Source organism: Elephantulus edwardii, unplaced genomic scaffold, assembly GCF_000299155.1.
Source record: "Elephantulus edwardii isolate Elephantulus edwardi_28Jun2011 unplaced genomic scaffold, EleEdw1.0 scaffold00481, whole genome shotgun sequence".
NCBI lineage: Eukaryota > Metazoa > Chordata > Mammalia > Macroscelidea > Macroscelididae > Elephantulus > Elephantulus edwardii.
The window spans coordinates 516,484-534,510 of NW_006400231.1; the positions used below are offsets into that span (position 1 = coordinate 516,484).

Here is an 18,027-nt window from a genome sequence, read left to right on the forward strand (position 1 = left end):
TGTCAGAGGCAGTGTGGTTGGTGCAGGATAGAGCAGGGTTTAGGGCTGTTGTGCATAGGGTCGCTATGAGTCGGAAACGACTCGACGGCACATAACAAGAACAACAACAACAACTCTTTACTATGTTGAGGAAATTCCCTTCTATTCCAATTTTGCTGAGTGTCCTAATCAGGAAGGGGTGTTGGATATTGTCAAATACTTTTTCTGCACCAGTTGCTAAGATCATATGGTTCTTATTATTTGCTTTGTTAATGTGAATTACATTGATTATTTTTCTCATGTTGAACCATCCTTGCATATCCCTTATAAATCCCACATGGTCATGATGAATTTTTTCTTAATGTGCTTTTGTATTCTTTTGGCTGGGATTCCCGCTCCCCCCCCCATAGACTTGTTTTATTATGTAGGGAAGTTTGGATAGAATCCGCTCTGATTCTGTGTTCTCAGATGGGCCTACTACCCCAAGGCCAGGCCAAGTTGTGCCAGGGGTAGTGTTGGCTCCTGGTGGGCTGCAGGGCTTCTGCATCACCCTCGACAGGTGGTCTGAGCTCCTAGCATGCTTAAAGGAACAGGTGCTGGGGGTGGGCATTTGGACTGGGCTGCCAGCCAGGGTAAAATCAAGTCAAAAGATCCTAAGGGAGAGGGTATGAGAAAGTGTCAAGACCCAGGCTGACACCCAAATATCTTTATTGGGGGGGCACCACCCTCACTGCGCAGCCTGTTCACTGGTGCTGCTTCCTGAATCCTGTGGCTTTATCATGTCCAGTAGCTCCGACAGGCTGGAGAATGGTTCAATGTGGAGGACCTCAAATGTGTCCTCTGGCTGGAAGGCCAGCCCCATTGTGGCCGGAGCCTGGGGGTCTCGTGTCTGACTGGTGAAACCACACTTTCCCAGTGTCTTGGCGTCCTCCAGGAGCTGGTCGTCCTTGTACAGAAGCGACTGTCATCAGGTGGCCACTCAAGGATGCCCTCAATGATGCATTTCAGCTCTAACATGGTGCTCGACTCCTTGGCATCAGTGAAGATGGTGATTTTGTGGTGCTGAATCATCAGAAACACATCCATTGCGGTGGCTGCCTCTACCCTCGACGCTCAGGTGCAGCTGCTCTCGCCCCATTGGCTAGGATTATTTTAAGGATTTTTGCATCTATGTTTTTGAGAGTTACGGGTCTGTAGTTTTCTTTTTGGGTAATATCTTTGCCTGGTTTTGGTATTAGGGTTATGCTTTCATCATAGAATGTCACTGAGAGTGTTCCTTCTTTGTCTACTTTTTAAAATAAGTAGGATTGGTGATAAAACTTCTCTGAATGTTTGGTAGAATTCAGCTGTGAAACCATCAGGTCCAGGATATTTTTGGTGGAGAAGTCTTTTTATGACCTGCTCAATTTCTTCCTTTATGATGAGTATGTATGTGCAAGTGTTCTACATCTGACCATGTCAGTCTGTGTAGGGGAGGAGTCTCAAAGAATGTGCCCGTTTCCTCTAGGTTTTCAAATTTATGAGAATATAGCTTTTCATAATATCCAAATATTATAGATTTAATTTCTTCTGAAAATGCTGTGATGTCACCTCTATCATTCCTTAATCATGTTGTGTTTTCTCTTTTAAGACGTTTGTCAATGATTTGTCAATTTTATTGACCCTTTTGAAAAACCAGTTTTTGGTCTTATTGGCATTATCAACTGTTTTTCTGTTGTCTATCTCATTGATTTCAGGTCTTATCCTTATAATTTCCTTTTTCCTAAAGCTGTGGGGTTAGATTGGTGTTCTTTTTGTATTTGATGAAGGTGTTAATTTAGATCATTAATTTTGCTTCTTTTTTCATTTTTTATGTGTTTGACTATTGTAGTGAACTGCCCCCTGAGGACTTCCTTAGCTATATCCCAGAATTTTTGGTATGTTGTATTTTCATTATCTATCATTTGTTGTGGGTGATTTTAATCTGTGGCACTCAGGCCTGTTTAGATTGTTTTTTGTCAAACATTCTTCTACGTGGTGTAGCACTGGTCTGTGCATTGCTGTAGAGAGGTAAATCATGGTTGCTGTGATGCTAAACACTGTGACACTGATGTGCCAAATGAGATAACTATTACCCATGGTGGACAGTGTTTTGTGGAGCTTCCTGATTAAAACAAGCTTGGAAGCAGGAGTGGCATCCACTTCCCAAATGGCTTGCCTCCGGAAACTCTACAAACAGTGCTCAGGTCTTTTGTAGTCTACGACTACGACTCACTGGCACTTAACAACAACAACAATATCACTTGTTTCAAGGAATTTTTTTATTTCATTCTTTATTTCTTTAATAACCCAATCAATGGTGTTCTAGCATAAAGTTATTCAGTTTCCACATGGGTTTTTGGTAAACTTTAATCTCCTGTGGTTAATTTCTAGTTTTATGGCATGGTGGTATAAGATGATACTTTGTATTATTTCAGTGCTTTTTAATTTGTTGAGGCTTGCTTTGTGCCCTAATATGTGATCAATTCTGGAGAACATACCATGTGCACTTCAGAAGAAAGTGAATTGAGTGTTAGCTAGGTGCAGTGCTCAGAATATATCCAGGAGGTCAAGATGGCTAGCTGTGTAGCTTAGGTGTCCTGCATCTTTGTTAAGTTGCTGTTTTGATTTTTTTTTTGTTGTTGTTGTTGGCCTATCCTTTGGTAAAAGCGGTGTGTTGAAGTCTCCTCCTATTATTATGGTGCTGTCTATTTCTTTCATCTTATCTGTTAACAGTTGGTCCAGTGTTATATCTTCTTGATCTTGTTGTTGTTGTTATGTGCCATTGAGTCGCTTGCGACTCATAGCGACCCTATGTACAACAGCCCTAAACTCTGCTCTGTCCTGTGCCAATCGCACTGTCTCTGACATTCCCATCCCGATTATCCCAGTCACTGAATCAATCCACCTCATAGAGGGCCTTCCTCTCCTGCGCTGTCCTTCCACCCTCCCAAGCATGATGTCCTTCTCCAAGGACCGGTTTCTCCTCACAACATGTCCAAAGTATGTTAGATGGCACCTCAGAATCCTTGCCTCCAAGGAGCCACCCGGTTTAACCCTTTCCAGGACAAATCTGTTTGTTTTCCTAGCAGTCCATGGTATTCTCAATACTCTTCTCCAGCACCACAGCTCAAAGGCATCAATTCTCCTTCTATCCTCCTTGGTCATTGTCCAACTCTCTGATGCATAACAAGTGATTGTGAAGACCATAGCCTGTAGCAGACACATCTTAGTCTCCAGAGAGACACCATTGCTCTTTAGTACTTTGGGGAGGTCACTAACAGCAGACTTTCCCATGGCAATGCACCTTTTAATTTCCTGGCTGCTGGTGCCAAGACTGTTGACTGTGGAGCCAAGCAAACTAAAACTGTGTACGATCTCAATCTCTTCACCATCCATCCTGATGCTGTCAATTGGTCCAGTGGTGAGAATCTTTGTCTTCTTGACATTGAGCCTTAATTCATATTGTAGGCTGCAGTCCTTGACCCTCTGCAGCAGGTGCTTCAGGTCCTCTTCATTTTCAGCAAGCAGGGTCGTGTCATCTGCATAACACAATTGTTGATAAATCATCCACCAATCTTGACCCCACATTTCTCCTCATAGAGCCCAGCCCCCCGGATAATCTGTTCGGCATATAGGTTGAAAGGTATGGAGATAGGATGCATCCCTGGCATACACCCTTCCCAATTTTGAACCATGCAGTGTTCCCTTCCTCTGTTCTGACGACTGCCTCCTGGTCCAAGTATAAGTTTCGCATTAGAACGATCAAGTGTTCTGGGATTCCCATTCTTCTCAGAGTCAGCCATAGTTTGTAATGATCTACACAGTCAAATGCCTTTGCATAGTCAATGAAACACAGATAGACATTCCTCTGGTATTCCCTGCTTTCAGCTAAGATCCATCTAACATCAGCTACAATATCTTCTTGATCTACTGTGCTTTTAATTATTATATAGTACCTTTTCTTATCTTTTATGGTGATTTTCATTTTGAAGTCTATTTTATCAGAGATTAAGATTGCCACTCCTGATTTTTTTGTGGATGCCATTTGCTTGATATGTATTTTACAGCCTTTGATTTTGAGTCTATCTTTCTCTTCCTTTACTCGATGTGTCTCTTGTATAAAATATATTGATGGGCTTTGGGTGTTTCATGTTTGTTTTTTGGTTTTTTTTTTATCCATTCTGCTACTCTTTTCTCTTGATTGGTGCATTAAGTCCATTCACACTGAATGTGATTATTGACAGGCCAGGTTTTATCATTACTACTTTTTTATTGTTTGTTATTACTATGGTCCATTCACTTTCCTTTGGTGTCTCTGTGTGTAGGAGCTCCCTTAAAAGTTCTTGTTGATTTGGTCTTATTTTCACAAATTCCTTAAGCTCCTTTTTTTCTGCAAAGGATGTGATTTCCCCCTTTTTTCATATTTGATGGAGAGCTTTTCTGGGTACAGTATCATGGATTGGCAGTTGTTTTCTTTCAACTTTCTGTATATACCATACCATTGTATTCTTGCTTGCATGGTTTATGCTAAAAAAATCAGAACTTAATCAAATTGCTTTTACTTTGTAGGTGAATCTTTGTTTTTATTGCTGCTTTCAGTATTCTAATTTTTTATTTTGGAGAATTTGACTATGTCTTAAATGTTTTCCATTTTGCATCAAATCTATTTGGTGTTCACTGAGCTTTCTGAATGTTCACAATACCTGGGAAGTTTTCTTCTAGTACCTCTTCCACAATTTTCTCAGTGATTTCCTCATCCCCCTTATATTCTGGAATTTCAGTCATGCATATGTTATTCCTTTTGATGTCACCCCACATGATTCTAATGTTTTCTTCCTTTTTTTCTTTCTCATTTCTCATTTTTTCTCTCTCATCTTTCCTTTGAGCTTCTTGTCTTCCAGCTCATTGACTCTTTGCTCCATCTCTTTTATTCTACTTTTTTGTCCTTCAAGTGTGTTGGACACTTCTGCCATTCCAGTCTTAATGTTCTGGATTGCATATTCCTGCCTTTCTGTTACTTCTAGTACTGTATTGGCAGGACTCTATCTTGTGATTATTTTAGTTGCAATTCTTTCTTCCATTATTTTTGCATTTTCTTTTTTATTTGTGCAATTTCCTCTTCATCAGTATACTTCTGGCTCTGTGTCTCTGGAGCATTTGCTTTCTTAGTGGTTTCCATTGTTTCTTCCATCATTTGCACCTTCTCCTGAAGCTGTTCAAATAACTCTTTATTAATATATTTTTCCTGGTTCTTTACCTCTAGATTATTCCCTTTATTTGTAGATTCCATTGATTCTTCCATCATTTGTACTTTCATTCGTAGTTGTTCAAATGCCCCCATATCAACATATATCATCAGCCTTCTTGACTCTGGGGTATTCATGAGATCTCTTATATTCTCTGCCTATTTTTTTTTAGTAGGCTTAATTTTTTTTCACAGTGTTTGTTGCTGCCTCCTGCTTTCTTGACATTATGTGAAGTTTTTCTTGATAAGTATTAGGTCATTTCTACTGCATCTGCAAAAGCTGTTGGTGGTTCTTGTCTTCATAATGTTACTAATTAGTTGCCAAGTTAAAATGTTCAGTCTATGGGGTAAGAGATTCGCTCTACTGTAAGTTATTTCTGTAAGTCATTTTGCCTTTCCTAAAGACCTTGAGGTTTTCTCTTTTCTGCACTGCAGCCCTATAGAATCTCACCTTGATGTTGTCCCCTGATCCAACTCTAGAGGCCTTCTTCATATATGAAGTGGCTTAATGGTGTGAGACCAGGTGCTCCACTCAAGCATTTTTCTCATGTATCTTTTCTCCTGAAGCTTAATATCTTTCTTTGTCTCTGGAGAGGCATGAGACTCAGGGCTCCATACAAGCAATGGAGAGTACTCGCTCTCGGCACAAAGTATCCCCTCCCCTCTCCTTTTCTCCTGCAGCTTAGTGTCCTCCTGTGTCTCTGGTGTGGCAGGAGATCAGGACTGCCAGCTCAGGTAGCTTGTATGCAGAGCCCTCTCACAGAGAGTGAAGAAAATTCCTTCCTCTGCTTGAAGTTCTGTAAAGTTTCTTGTCCTGCTTGGTACCTCAGATGGCATGGAGGCATGGATCCCCAGATGGGGAAACGTATAAACCCAGGGACACCTCAGTCCCATCTCTGTGAGAGTGCTTCTGTCAAGTAAGAGTATGTGTATGAGTATGAGAGAACATGACAGTATGCTGGGAAGAATATATGTATGAGTGTGTTAATGTGTATGTGTGTGTGTGATAGAAATAGGAGTATAAGTGTGTGTGAGTGAGTGTGTGTGTGTGTGTGTGTGTGTGTGTGATAGAGGCAGGATTATAGGTATGAGCATGTGTGTGCATGATAGAGGTAGGAGTATATGTATGAGTGCATGTGTGTGATAGAAAGAAGTAGGAGTATATGTATGAGTGTGGGAGAGTGTGTATGTGTGTGTAGAGAGAAAGAGAGAGAGAGAGTGTGTGTGTGTACACAAACCCATGGCCACTGACTGGTACCTCTTGTCACAGAGAGGCAGAGTGGTTATTAGGGCTTTATCACAGGTCTGGGGTATTCCCCAGCCTGTAATGGTAGGCACCCTACAGAAGCAAATCTTTCTGCCCTCACTACACATGATTTGTACCCACATGCTGCAGCTGGTAAGCCTGGGGATGTGATCAGGCCAACAAGTGAGAGTTCTTCCTGCCCCACTCCTACATTAAAAACATATACTATGCACTCAGCAGTCATCAAAGTTGCACAACTGGCCCCAGAGTGATGCAGCAGGCAGCACATGGATGCAACTGGCAACCCCATGCCCTATGCCTTTTTTTTCTCTGTGCTGGAGAATGGACATGCCCTGCATAAGGAGAAGCAGCACTGTGTAAATGGAAACTGGAGGAGAGGCCCCTATTAGGACAGTCTAGAGGTGTGTCCCTACAAGGCTCTAGGGAGGACATAGGCCCAGGCCAGCAGCAGAGTGGTGCAGCCTCCCAGGCAGTCCAGGCCATCTGCTGCCCAGAATCTCCCACCTGCCAAGGCCCATCCTTTTCCCAGTACATGCACAGAGCCACCCCATGAACCTCAGGGACACCACAGCCAGGAATGCTTTTTATTAAAATACACTGAGGTACATTCAGTAAATTCAACCTTTAAGTTGTACAAACATGTCTCTTGTGGCTTAGAAATCACTTCCTATAAATTCTGCCTTAGCAATGTTTGTCAATCAATGCAGTTGGGGGTGAAAAAAAAATCTCTAAAAACCATCCCCACTTGAAATGAATATTTGTTCTATGATTTAGTCAGCGGGCATTTAATTTATATGGTCATCTTGGGGCTGGCCAAAGGCCTATAATATCAGGAGTCTGTGTACTCCTACCTCATTTGCCATGGATGAAGGCCGGCCAGGGCGTGACTATCTCAGCACTCAGTGCACCCAGATGATGGACCCCCACAGGCAGTATATCCTTGTGTGTCTGTGTCCTATTGGAGACCGTTAACCTGTGGCAGCCTGTATGTTGAGGTGGAAGGACTAGCCATTATGGGTGGTCACCTCCAGAATAGCCCTGGATAGGCTAGTGCACAGAAGGGGCAAGCTCTGCTTGACCCACCAAGGGACACTGACTTGCAGCTCTGGACAATATGTGTCCGGACACCACTGAGCTGGCCAGGATGAAAGATCAGCTGTATTTGCTGCTAACTATCACCCTCAGAATGGCCTCCTTACTTCCTTTCCTAGAGCCTGGGGTGCTCTTAGTGTCCACGTGGCCCCTAGAATGATCTGCAGTGAGGAGGACCAGCTTCTGTACCCACCACTTCCCCCTGATAGCAGTGGTTCTACAAGACCTTCAGACACCAAGTCTCAGCACAATAGGAAAATACTGAGGTATGGTGCATTCCTCTGCAATGTAGAGTCACTAGGGAGAAAATACAAAGGTGAGGCTTAGAGCTGGGGTCAGCAGTGCCCCTTGCAACTACAGGGACAGTGGGCAAAGTTGAGGGAAGCTTGAAGAAACCTGGTCTTGATCCATGGGTTCTGACTGCACCCTGAGGTTGAAACCTCACTGGTGGACTGCGGAGGATATTCTGATTTTACCTGCAAAGGGCCTTGTCACTTTACGACTGCAGATGTCTTCAAGAACAATGAGAGACAGCATTTCTCTCATGATAGTCTGAACCAACACATTAATCTCATAGCATCCATCTCTAGGGTGCCTCATGAAAAAGTTACGGTTTTGGTCAAGAGACCAGGTTTCTTCTTTTCTACTGATGTAACCTCTGGCAGGAATGACCAGTACTATTAATAAGTGGTGAAAGAGCTGTACTGGCCACATGGCCATGCCCTACATCTCAACTACCACCAAAGCCTGATGAGAAGGGACCACCAAAACCCTCTTGCCTCCAAACCCAGGGGCTGCAGGACAGGGTGGGTAATGTGGGCTCTTGCCTGGTCTTCCAGAGAGGCAGAGCCTGGAGGTCCTGGTGGCTTTCTGTGTGTATGATTTTCCTGCTCATCTCAAGGACCTGAGGGCCTCACATGCTGGTGCCTCCCAGTTTGAGGCACAGACCCTGGACTTTGCATCACTGCAAGAAGCTCAGGAGGATGCTTCCAGAAAATGAAGGGATAAAGGTCTAGGAGTGTTGTGCTACCTCCTCCTGTGTATCTGCCACACTGTGTGGATTTTCAGAAACAGAAGATTCTATCCACACCCTCTAGTGCAGCTGTGGTTGCTGGCCTGGCTGCAGAGGACCACTCTGGGGAAACTGGGACTGGGTTCCTCTGAAGGCTACAAATCCCAGAGAGAATGCCCACAGCTCAGTCTGCTGAGGCCAGTTGGTCAAAAAATAAAGTGATGGCTTGAAAGAGGTGCTGATGATTATTGAACCAACAGCAGCCATGAGTTCACCACTCAGAGCAACTGAGGGTGAACACTGAACGAGAACCCAGAGAGGAAATGAGAAGGGAATCCCCAGAGGGAGGCTGAGAATGGAGAGCCAGGGACATGTACCTGGCCACACTCCTCTGCTTCCAGAGGTGGCCATTGCACCTCAGAGCCCAAGAGTGGACATGTGTTTGCACTGCAAACCCACAGCCAGGGCACCATGTTGAACCATGGCTGATATCTGCACTAGAACAACCGATCTCTTAGTTAGACTTGATAAAAGTTTTCTTATGGAGTGTTAAGCCACATACAGAAAATGGTCTCGTTTGATGCCAACCCCTATACATTCAACATGAACCTAGCCAATGGGGAATCCTGTTTTGGGGGCCCCCAGTTTAAAGACTTTGAGTGGTGAAAATAATCACACAAATACTAACTGAAAGGCTGGAAGTTCAAGCCCACCCAGTGTTGCTGCATAAGAAAGGCCTGCCTGGTGATTCTGGGAAGTTCACAGCCTCAAAAACTCATTATTCTATCTGAACACAAGCGGTGCCATAAGGCAGCTTCAACTAGGTGCCAATTGGCTGGGAGTCTCTGTGGTGTCTGTCTCTAAGTAACATGAGTAATTCTTGTCACGCTTTATTCATGATGTTATCCCTAGTTCAGAGTGACACATGCCAGATGAAATGGCAGAATGCAATGCAGAAAAGAGAGTTCTATATTCTGGAATAGGTGGGAAATTGATCGCTGCAACACAATGTCCATCTTGAGAGCTCCGTGACCTCTCAACATCTGGGGTCCCCTGCAAAGTATAACTTCCAACGAGTGCATGACCCCAGGATCATTATGCTCACACCTGGTCCAGGATGCTGGTACCGAGGAAAGTTTCATCACAGTGTCGTTCCTCAGGGGCATCCCCCGTGTGCACTGCACAGGCCACATGGCACACCTCAGCCAGGGCTCCGTGAGAGTGTTTCAGAAGCTTGGCCACCAGGACCCTTGTGTCTGTGCAGGCAGGGCTGTCCACCAAGGAGTGCGGCCGCAGCTTGCAGGGGGGCTGTGGGCTGGTTTTCCAGGTCCTGCATCCTTCTCTGGGGGACCAAGGAGGGTGCGGTTGAGCAGAGGCGGCTTCCGCAGAACAGGATGGGGGAACTACTATGGGGAGAGGGCAGTGAGAACAGGTAAACAGGCACACCCTAAGGCAGCTCTTATATACCTCTTTAAACAGCCAAGGAAAGCAGTCTGAGAAAGCTCTCTGTTGAGCATGACCCTGTGGATCTGACCCTTGCTGCCCTGTGAGCCCACCCACACCCACACCCCCAGCCCCAGCTCCATGTGACCCTGGACCAGCCATGGGCTCCAGAGGGAAAAATGCAAGGTATCCAGCCATGGGCAGGGTGGAGCAAGATCTCCTCCCTCTGAATCCTCTCCCCAGACCTCCTCACGGTGTTGAGACTCTGCAGCAGGAATGTCCTGGATAACAAGAGGGACATTCCCCAGCTTTCCTTAGCTTAATGACCCTCTCTCTGTCCACTGAGAGTGACACTGCTGAGGGGCCTTTTAACTCTCTATGAATGGTGGATGGCAGCCAGATTGGATAGGCCAGGCCTGGGCATGAGACCAATGGCTGGGAAGGGGCCCCAGATGCCAGGAGGTTACCCAAACCCCCTACCCAGGCTGATCCATAGCACAAACCCTTACCCTGGTGGCACCTTAGGAAGAAGCCAGCGAGGGGTCAGACAATTGTCTAGAGATTCTTAGGAATTGATTAGGGCCCAGCTTGCCCACACTGAGCTCCAAAACATCCAAAACATCACCCTTATAGTGGTCTAGAGCCTTCTGCAAGCTCAGCAAGTAAACATGAGACATTTTCAAAAACATAAGCAAACAAACAAAAAACCTTACTTGGGTCCAACCTACTCCAAAACAAGACTATCATCAATAAGGTGCCCTAAGTGACTGCGTGTGTTTATACCTCTATTAATGAAAAGCTGCTGGAAAGCTGGGCTACTCCCATTGTAGGGAGACACAGGAGGAGAACTGGATTAGAACAGCAGATGACTAGTTACCCATTTGCACCTCAATAGGTAACATGCAAGCTCTTAGACACATAAAATGACTTATCAACAATATCAGAAAATTGTGTTTAAAACACACCCTTTCATTCACCCAACACCCTGCATTACTATAAATGACATGCCCTTGCTTGCTAAAAGTGAAGAGAACTTGAAGCACTTAACCGCAAAAGATCAAAAAACCTCAACTATATTAAGAAAAATGTGGCCTCAACATTGGAGGAAGACTTACATGTAGTTGAGACAATCTTACTTGCAAAAAATAAAGATGACATGAAATACTCATTGCTGATTATAGCCTCTAGTATGGATTGCATTTTAACACAAAGAAAACAAAAACACAATTAGGCTAATAAACATTATCTTGATTAATAAAGAAAAGAGTCAAGTTGGCAAAGATTGACTTGGATTCACAATGGAGCCCTTGAAATCAAAGCACTTATTTCCTTGGGCAAATTTGTGTTAAGGGCCTCTTTAATATGAAAAGGTGCAAGGATTTCAACTCTCAGCCCCACACAGAGCCAGGAGAGGTGGGGAGGATCTTTTCGGGCCCAAGCAGCCCCAGCAGCATGTCAGCCTGGGAGTGTCCAGATCCACCTACCACAGCCACAGGTGAAAATCATTGTATTCCTAGCAAGCCCTCTGGCACCCTCAGCCCCACACAGAGCCAGGAGAAGTGGAGAGGACCTTTTCGGACCTGCGCAGCAGCAGGCCCTTGGGCCACAGAGGAGAGTATCACCAACATTCAGAATCCTGCCAAGACATTGCTTTTCTTGAGATACCATCCTGCTTTGCCAGCAATACATATTAACTAGAAGACTCTGGCAATCAGAAGCTACAGTCTTAGAGTAGAAGGTCCAAGACTGAGTCTTTCCTCCTCAACTGTCAGAATGGTGAAGAGAGTCACAACTGTTCCCCAGTTATAGATAATCTTGCCACAGGATTTGAGAGGAAAAGTATAGGCCAAGTGAGTTGTCCTCCCCCTCCCTACTAGCATATTGAGCTCCCCGACTGAAGCAAGCCTCACCTTCAGTCCAGGGAACTAAGAGAAATTCAGGTAAGGTGACTTTCCTCTCCCTTCTCTGGAGCAGTGAGCAGTGAGCTCTCAAGCCAAGATTATCAGAACAATGTCCTGCTAGGGCCCCAGGCAGGATAAATTTTACCACAGCAATGATACATAAAAAGTAGGCTACCTCATTCCCTCCACAAAACCAAAACAAGATGTCACCTAAAAAACCAAAATGATCAAAACATAAAATCAAGAGATCTCCTGAAACAAGAAAGCCTGATGGAACTTTCTGACAGAATTCAAAAGAACAATGGTTGAATATTTTCAATGGGTGAAAGACAAACTCAAAGAATTACAGGATTTTACAAGTAAAAACCAAGAAGAACTTATAAAAAACAACCAAAGGCAATGCAGAGAAAACAAACGAGGCATTAAAAACTCTGGAAAAACAAGAAACTGCAATCCAGAACATGAGTACCTGTGTCTTAAATGTTGTCAATGGGTTGGAGGGACATATGAACAGAATTAAAGGAATAGAACACAGAATTAGTGAAATAGAAGATAGAGAACTGCTAGAACAAAAAGTAGAATAAGTGAAGAGTAAAAGAGTAGCAGGTTGGATAAAAAACAAACCCCATCAATATGCTGTCTACAAGAGATACACCTAAAAAGGGAAGATAAAGAAAGGCTAAAAACAAAATGGGGGACAATATATGCCACGGAAATGGCAAACATAAAACAACAGGAGTAGTGGTATTACCTCTGGTAAAATAGAGTTCAGTGTAAAAATCACCATAAAAGACAAGGAAAGTCACTATTTAATACTAAAAGGGTCAATTGAACAAGAGGACACAATCATAATAAATAGCTATGCACCAAATAATAAAGCTTTAAAACAAATATTTAACAGAACTGAATAAAGAAATAGACATCACGTTGGTAATAGGAGACTTCAATATACCACTCTCAAAAAAAAGACAGAAATACCAAAAAACAAACAAAAAAAACCCAACTCCACAAAGACACAGAAGAATTAAACCACACAATCAACCAACTCGATTTCATAGATATATACAGACCCAATACACCCCCAAAAGAAGAGTATACATTCTTCTCCAATGTACATGGAACATTTTCCAGAATAGATCATATTTTAGGTCACAAATCAAGCATGAATAAATTGGAAAATATAGAAATAATACAAAGCATTTTCTCAGACCACAAAGCTACAAAATTAGAAATCAATAACAAGAGGATAAAGGAGGAAATAAACCATGCATTTGGAAGCCAAGCAACACTCTGCTTGAAGATGAGTGGGTAAAAGAAGAAATAAAAAAATTAAAGTTTCTTGAAACAAATGATAATGAAAACATAACTTACCAAAACCTCTGGGGAAAAGCCAAAGCCATAATCAGAGGTCAATTTATAGCAATAAGAGGCCACAAGAGGCCATCATCAGAACAAAGCAAGGAAACATGGCATGATTCAAAATTGGGAAGGCTGTGTGTCAAGGATGTGTCCTATTTCCATTCTTTTCAATTTATATGCGGTACAGATTATTCGGGAGGCTGGGCTCTATGAGAAGTGTGGCATCAGGACTGGAGGTAGACTTATCAACAATCTGCATTATGCAGATGACACAACCCTGCTTGCTGAAACTGAGGAGGACCTGAAGCACTTGCTGCAGAAGGTCAAGGATTGCAGCCTTCAGTATGGATTGAAGCTCAATGTCAAGAAAACAAAGATTTTCACCATGTGGCTGATTGGCAGCATCATAATAGATGGTGAAGAGATTGAGACTGTTGACAGCTTTAGTTTGCTTGGCTGTACAATTAACGCTCTTGGTACCAGCAGATAGGAAATTAAAAGGCGAACTGCATTGTGAAAGTCTGCTGCCAGAGATCTCTCCAAGGTACTGATGTCAGTCTGGAGACTAAGATGCACCTGATCAAGGCCATGGTATTTGCAATTACTTGCTATGCTTCAGAAAGCTGGACAAGGACTAGGGATGATAGAAAGAGAGTTGATGCCTTTGAGCCTTTCCCAGGAGTAGCCTCTCCTAGCAACATGTTCAAAGGAGCTCTGGTGGCTTAGTGGAAAGAAGCTGTGCTGCAATCCCCAAGGCATGCAGTTCAAGGCCACCAGTTGCTCCAAAGAAGAAGGATGGCAATCTTATCCCACGTGATTAACTATCTCTGAAAACCCACCAGAGAGTCAGCAATGGGTCAGTTCTGACTCTACAGTACACAACAACAAGAAGCAACATGTTCGAAGTATGAGAGACAAAGCTTTGTCATTTTTGTTTCCAAGGAGCCCTGTGGCTGCACTTTCTCCAAGACCTATCTGTTTGTTCTTTTGGCAGTCCATGGAACATTCAGTACTCCACTCTAGTACCACAACTCAAAGGCATCAATTCTTCTGTCATACTTATTCATTTATTTTCCAGATTGCTGGTGTGAAGCAGGTGATTGAGAAGACCATGGTCTGAATCAGGCACACCTTAGTCTTCAAACTGACATCATTGCTCTTAAGTATTTTGAAGAGGTCCCTGACAATGCATTTGCCTAATGCAATAGGTCTCCTGATCTCCAGACTGCTGGTTCCAATATTGTTGATTATTGATCCCAAGATAAAATAATTGGCAACTTCAATCCTTTCTGGATCTGTCATGATGACTGTTGGCCCTCTGGTGAGGAGCTGTGTTTTCTTGACCTTGAGATGTTATCCATGCCGAAGGCTATAGTTTTTGATCTTCTGCAACCAGCTTCAAGTCCTCCTCACTTTCGGTAAGCAAGGTTGTGTCATCTGCATAACGCATGTTGTTAACGAGTCTTCCTCTAGTCCTGATTCCACATTCCTCTTCATAGAGCCTAGCTTCATGAATAATATGCTCTGCATACAGGTTGAACAGGCACAGAGAAAGGATACATCCCTGATGCACACCCTTCGTAATTTTAAACCATGCAGTGTTTCCTTGCTCTGTTTAGACAACAGTTTTTCGATGTGCTTACCATAGAAGAAACCATGAGCGTGCCTAAGGATCAGGCAAGGTTCACTCTATTGTGCACAGTCAGAGTTGACTGCACCCCCACCTACCAACAATAATGAAGAAACAAATAGCTATAGGCTCAAAGATGGAAAGCAACCATGCTGATTTGAAAGTGCTGCCCCTCTGTTTCTGGTGTATTCAGATCAAAACAACCAGGCAACAAATTCATGGATCACGCAGCATGCACTCCTCCAATCAAATACTGACAATTGTGGACTTTGGGGCAGCTCTGCACAAGTCCTGTCACCGAGGCATGCTGACATGCCATTCTGGGCTCCACAGAGGACCTGACTTGGCATTTACAACATGTGCATAGCCTAGGGCTGCGTCTGGGAGCCAGGCCAGGCAAGGCTGATGAGAATGTGTAAGGCCAGGACTCATCTCACCAGGCAGGCGTGACACTCAGAGGACCATGGTGCAGTGGACCTGTCTTACACCTCCTTACCTGTCACACTGGAAGCACAGGAAATGGGGGCACTGGTAGAGCGGGCCACACAACCAGGGCCCACCTGAATTCTGGATATACTTTCGCTGGGACCCTCTGGGGACTCCAGGAGCCACTGGTTATGAGGTGGTGGTGAGGGTGGTGATGGAGATTTTGGGGCGCCCATGTCTTCTGGGGTGCAAAGGCTGGGACCCAGCACAACGGGGACCTCAGTGGAAGGGAGGCTTGTGGAGTCCGATGGTGCTGCAAGAAGAGAAACAGGTTAGGGGCAGTGTGGCACTTCCATCTGGACCCCAGACCTGGGCCTACTGCGTAGGAGTGTTGTGTGGGCAGAGAATAGGCTCTAGATTTGAAAGGCTGGGTGAGGGGTGTACCAGGAGACTTCCCAAAAGTCATCCTAGAAGGGGTAGAGGAATGGGGAGATTGACTCTGTATGGTCCCTGATGTCTTTCCAGGCCTAGGAAGTCCCATAGCTTGCATGTATCCAAGGTAACCTCGGGGAGAAGGTGTATTAGGGATAAAGGATGCCATTAGAGGCAGGGAGGTTAGATGGACCAGCAAGGTCTATTTAAAGGGAGAGACCTCAGGACACTCCAGCCAGGCCCCATAGGACGTTGTAACAGCAGACCTGGAGTGTATTGTTTGGTCAGACAGGGTAGGAGACACATTCTGACCCAACGTCTGTCTTGGTTTTCAGGCTTGCCCCTGCACGAGGGCATCAGTGAGGATGTTTTAGTAACACCCAGGCTGTCCAGCCCCTCTCAGGCCCACAGACTCTGGAAGTCAGGCATGCCAACCTAGTGCTTTCCTGAGCCTTCCAGGGGACTGATGCCCCTCTGGGGGTGAAACCACATTCAGGTAAGGAATGGCCATCAAGATAGGCCAGACAGGGTCCCCACACTGCTGGCATTGCTGGGCTGAACCCCACATGGACCTGATGGAAACCTGTTCAAAGAGACTTCCAAGGAAGTCAGCCCTTGAAATGAAAACTTAGTGATCTAACTCTGGTTTCCCACATCACCTGGTACTCCCAGCCCTTATTCAAAGTCCCATTCTTGAGGCTGCTTCTTGTCCTACTTCAGCAGGCACACATAGGCCCCTGTCTTAAGGCTCCCATAACCATCCTCCCACATCACCATTTACTCACATCACCTTGCTTTAAGGCTCTTATATTTTTAATTTTTTTAATTATTATTAATTTTAATGAAAATATACAGAAACTTTAGATTTCCATTCATTCATTGTTGCACTTTTCTCCCTACCCACCCTTCCACAACCTCCGACCCCCTAGAACACTCTTCTATGTGAAAAGCAAAAGAAAAATTCTTTCACTGTTTTACAATCCCTCCCCAAGGTCCACTCCACTATGCAGCCTTCATTCTGGACTCCTGTCATGACAATAATACCTAATCACATATCCCTTTTAAACAGTTTTCTCCCTCATCTGTTTCAATGCAGTATACATTATTTATTCCCTCTTTCTCAGTCTCCCCTCAACCCTGATGTCAGTCTGTTTTACAACAGTGGCACCATGCAGTATTTGTCCCTGTGTGACTGAAATACTTCACTCAACATAATGTCCTCCAGGGTCACCCATTTTGAATAATATTGCGTGAGTTCCTTGTTTTTCAATGCAGTGTAGTATTTCATTGTGTGAATATACCACAGCTTCTCTATCCATTCTTTTGTTGGTAGGCACTTAGGTTGTTTCCAACTCCTTGCTATTGAGAACAAAGCCACGATAAACATATCTGCTCTGGTGGCAGTTATGGTCTCTTTGGGTATATTCCCAGTAGCGAAATAGCTTTGTCAAATGTATCTCTATTTGCAACTTTTTGAGAAAGTGTCACACCGCCTTCCGCAGTGGCTGCACCATTTTACACTTCCACTAGCAGTGAATAAGGGTTCCAGTTTCTCCACAACCTCACCAGCATTTGATGAAGGCTACTTCTCTTACTTCAGCAAGCACTCACAGCTCCCTGTCTTGAGGCTGCACTTGCTTCCACATCACCAACTACTCATAGCACCCACCCTAAGGCAGCCCTTCTTCCATGACCAGGTAGCCCAGCCCCCTCCTTGACACTGCCCCTCCTCCTGTATCACCACGTACTCACAGCCTTCTATCTTGAGGCTCTTCCTCCCACATCACCAGGTACTCACAGCCCCCTTCTTGATGCTATCCTTCCTACTACATCATCAGATACTCACAGCCCCACATCTTGAGGATACCCCTCTTGCTATCACCAGGTACTTACCGCCACCTGGCTTGAGATAACCCCTCTTCTTACTACATCACTGAGTACTCATCTCACCTTGTCCCGAGGCTCCCCCTCCTTCTCCATCACCAGCTACTCACCGCCCCCTCCTTGAGGCTACTCCTTTTACTACATCACCAGGTACTCACAGCTTGTCTTGTGGATATCCTTCCTGCTCTAACCAGGTACTCACAGCTCCCTCCTTGGGCTGCCCCTCCTACTATAATATCAGGTACTCATAGACCCCTATTCATAGGGTCGCTATGAATTGCCTGCAACTCGACGACACTTAACAACAACTTGAGACTGTCTTTTCCACATCACTGT

General features: G+C 44.4%; 1 protein-coding gene across 1 annotated transcript; it reads right to left on the reverse strand.

Annotated features, from left to right (window-relative positions):
• Window positions 1-706: 706 nt before the first annotated feature.
• Window positions 707-17,663, reverse strand: LOC102846799 (protein FAM189A1-like). The gene is made up of 4 exons (XM_006902978.1): window positions 17,654-17,663; window positions 15,446-15,688; window positions 9,724-10,022; window positions 707-925 (listed from the first exon to the last, which is right to left on the reverse strand). The coding sequence occupies exons 1-4, from the start codon at window positions 17,661-17,663 to the stop codon at window positions 707-709; spliced, it is 771 nt and encodes a 256-aa protein (XP_006903040.1).
• Window positions 17,664-18,027: the final 364 nt, after the last annotated feature.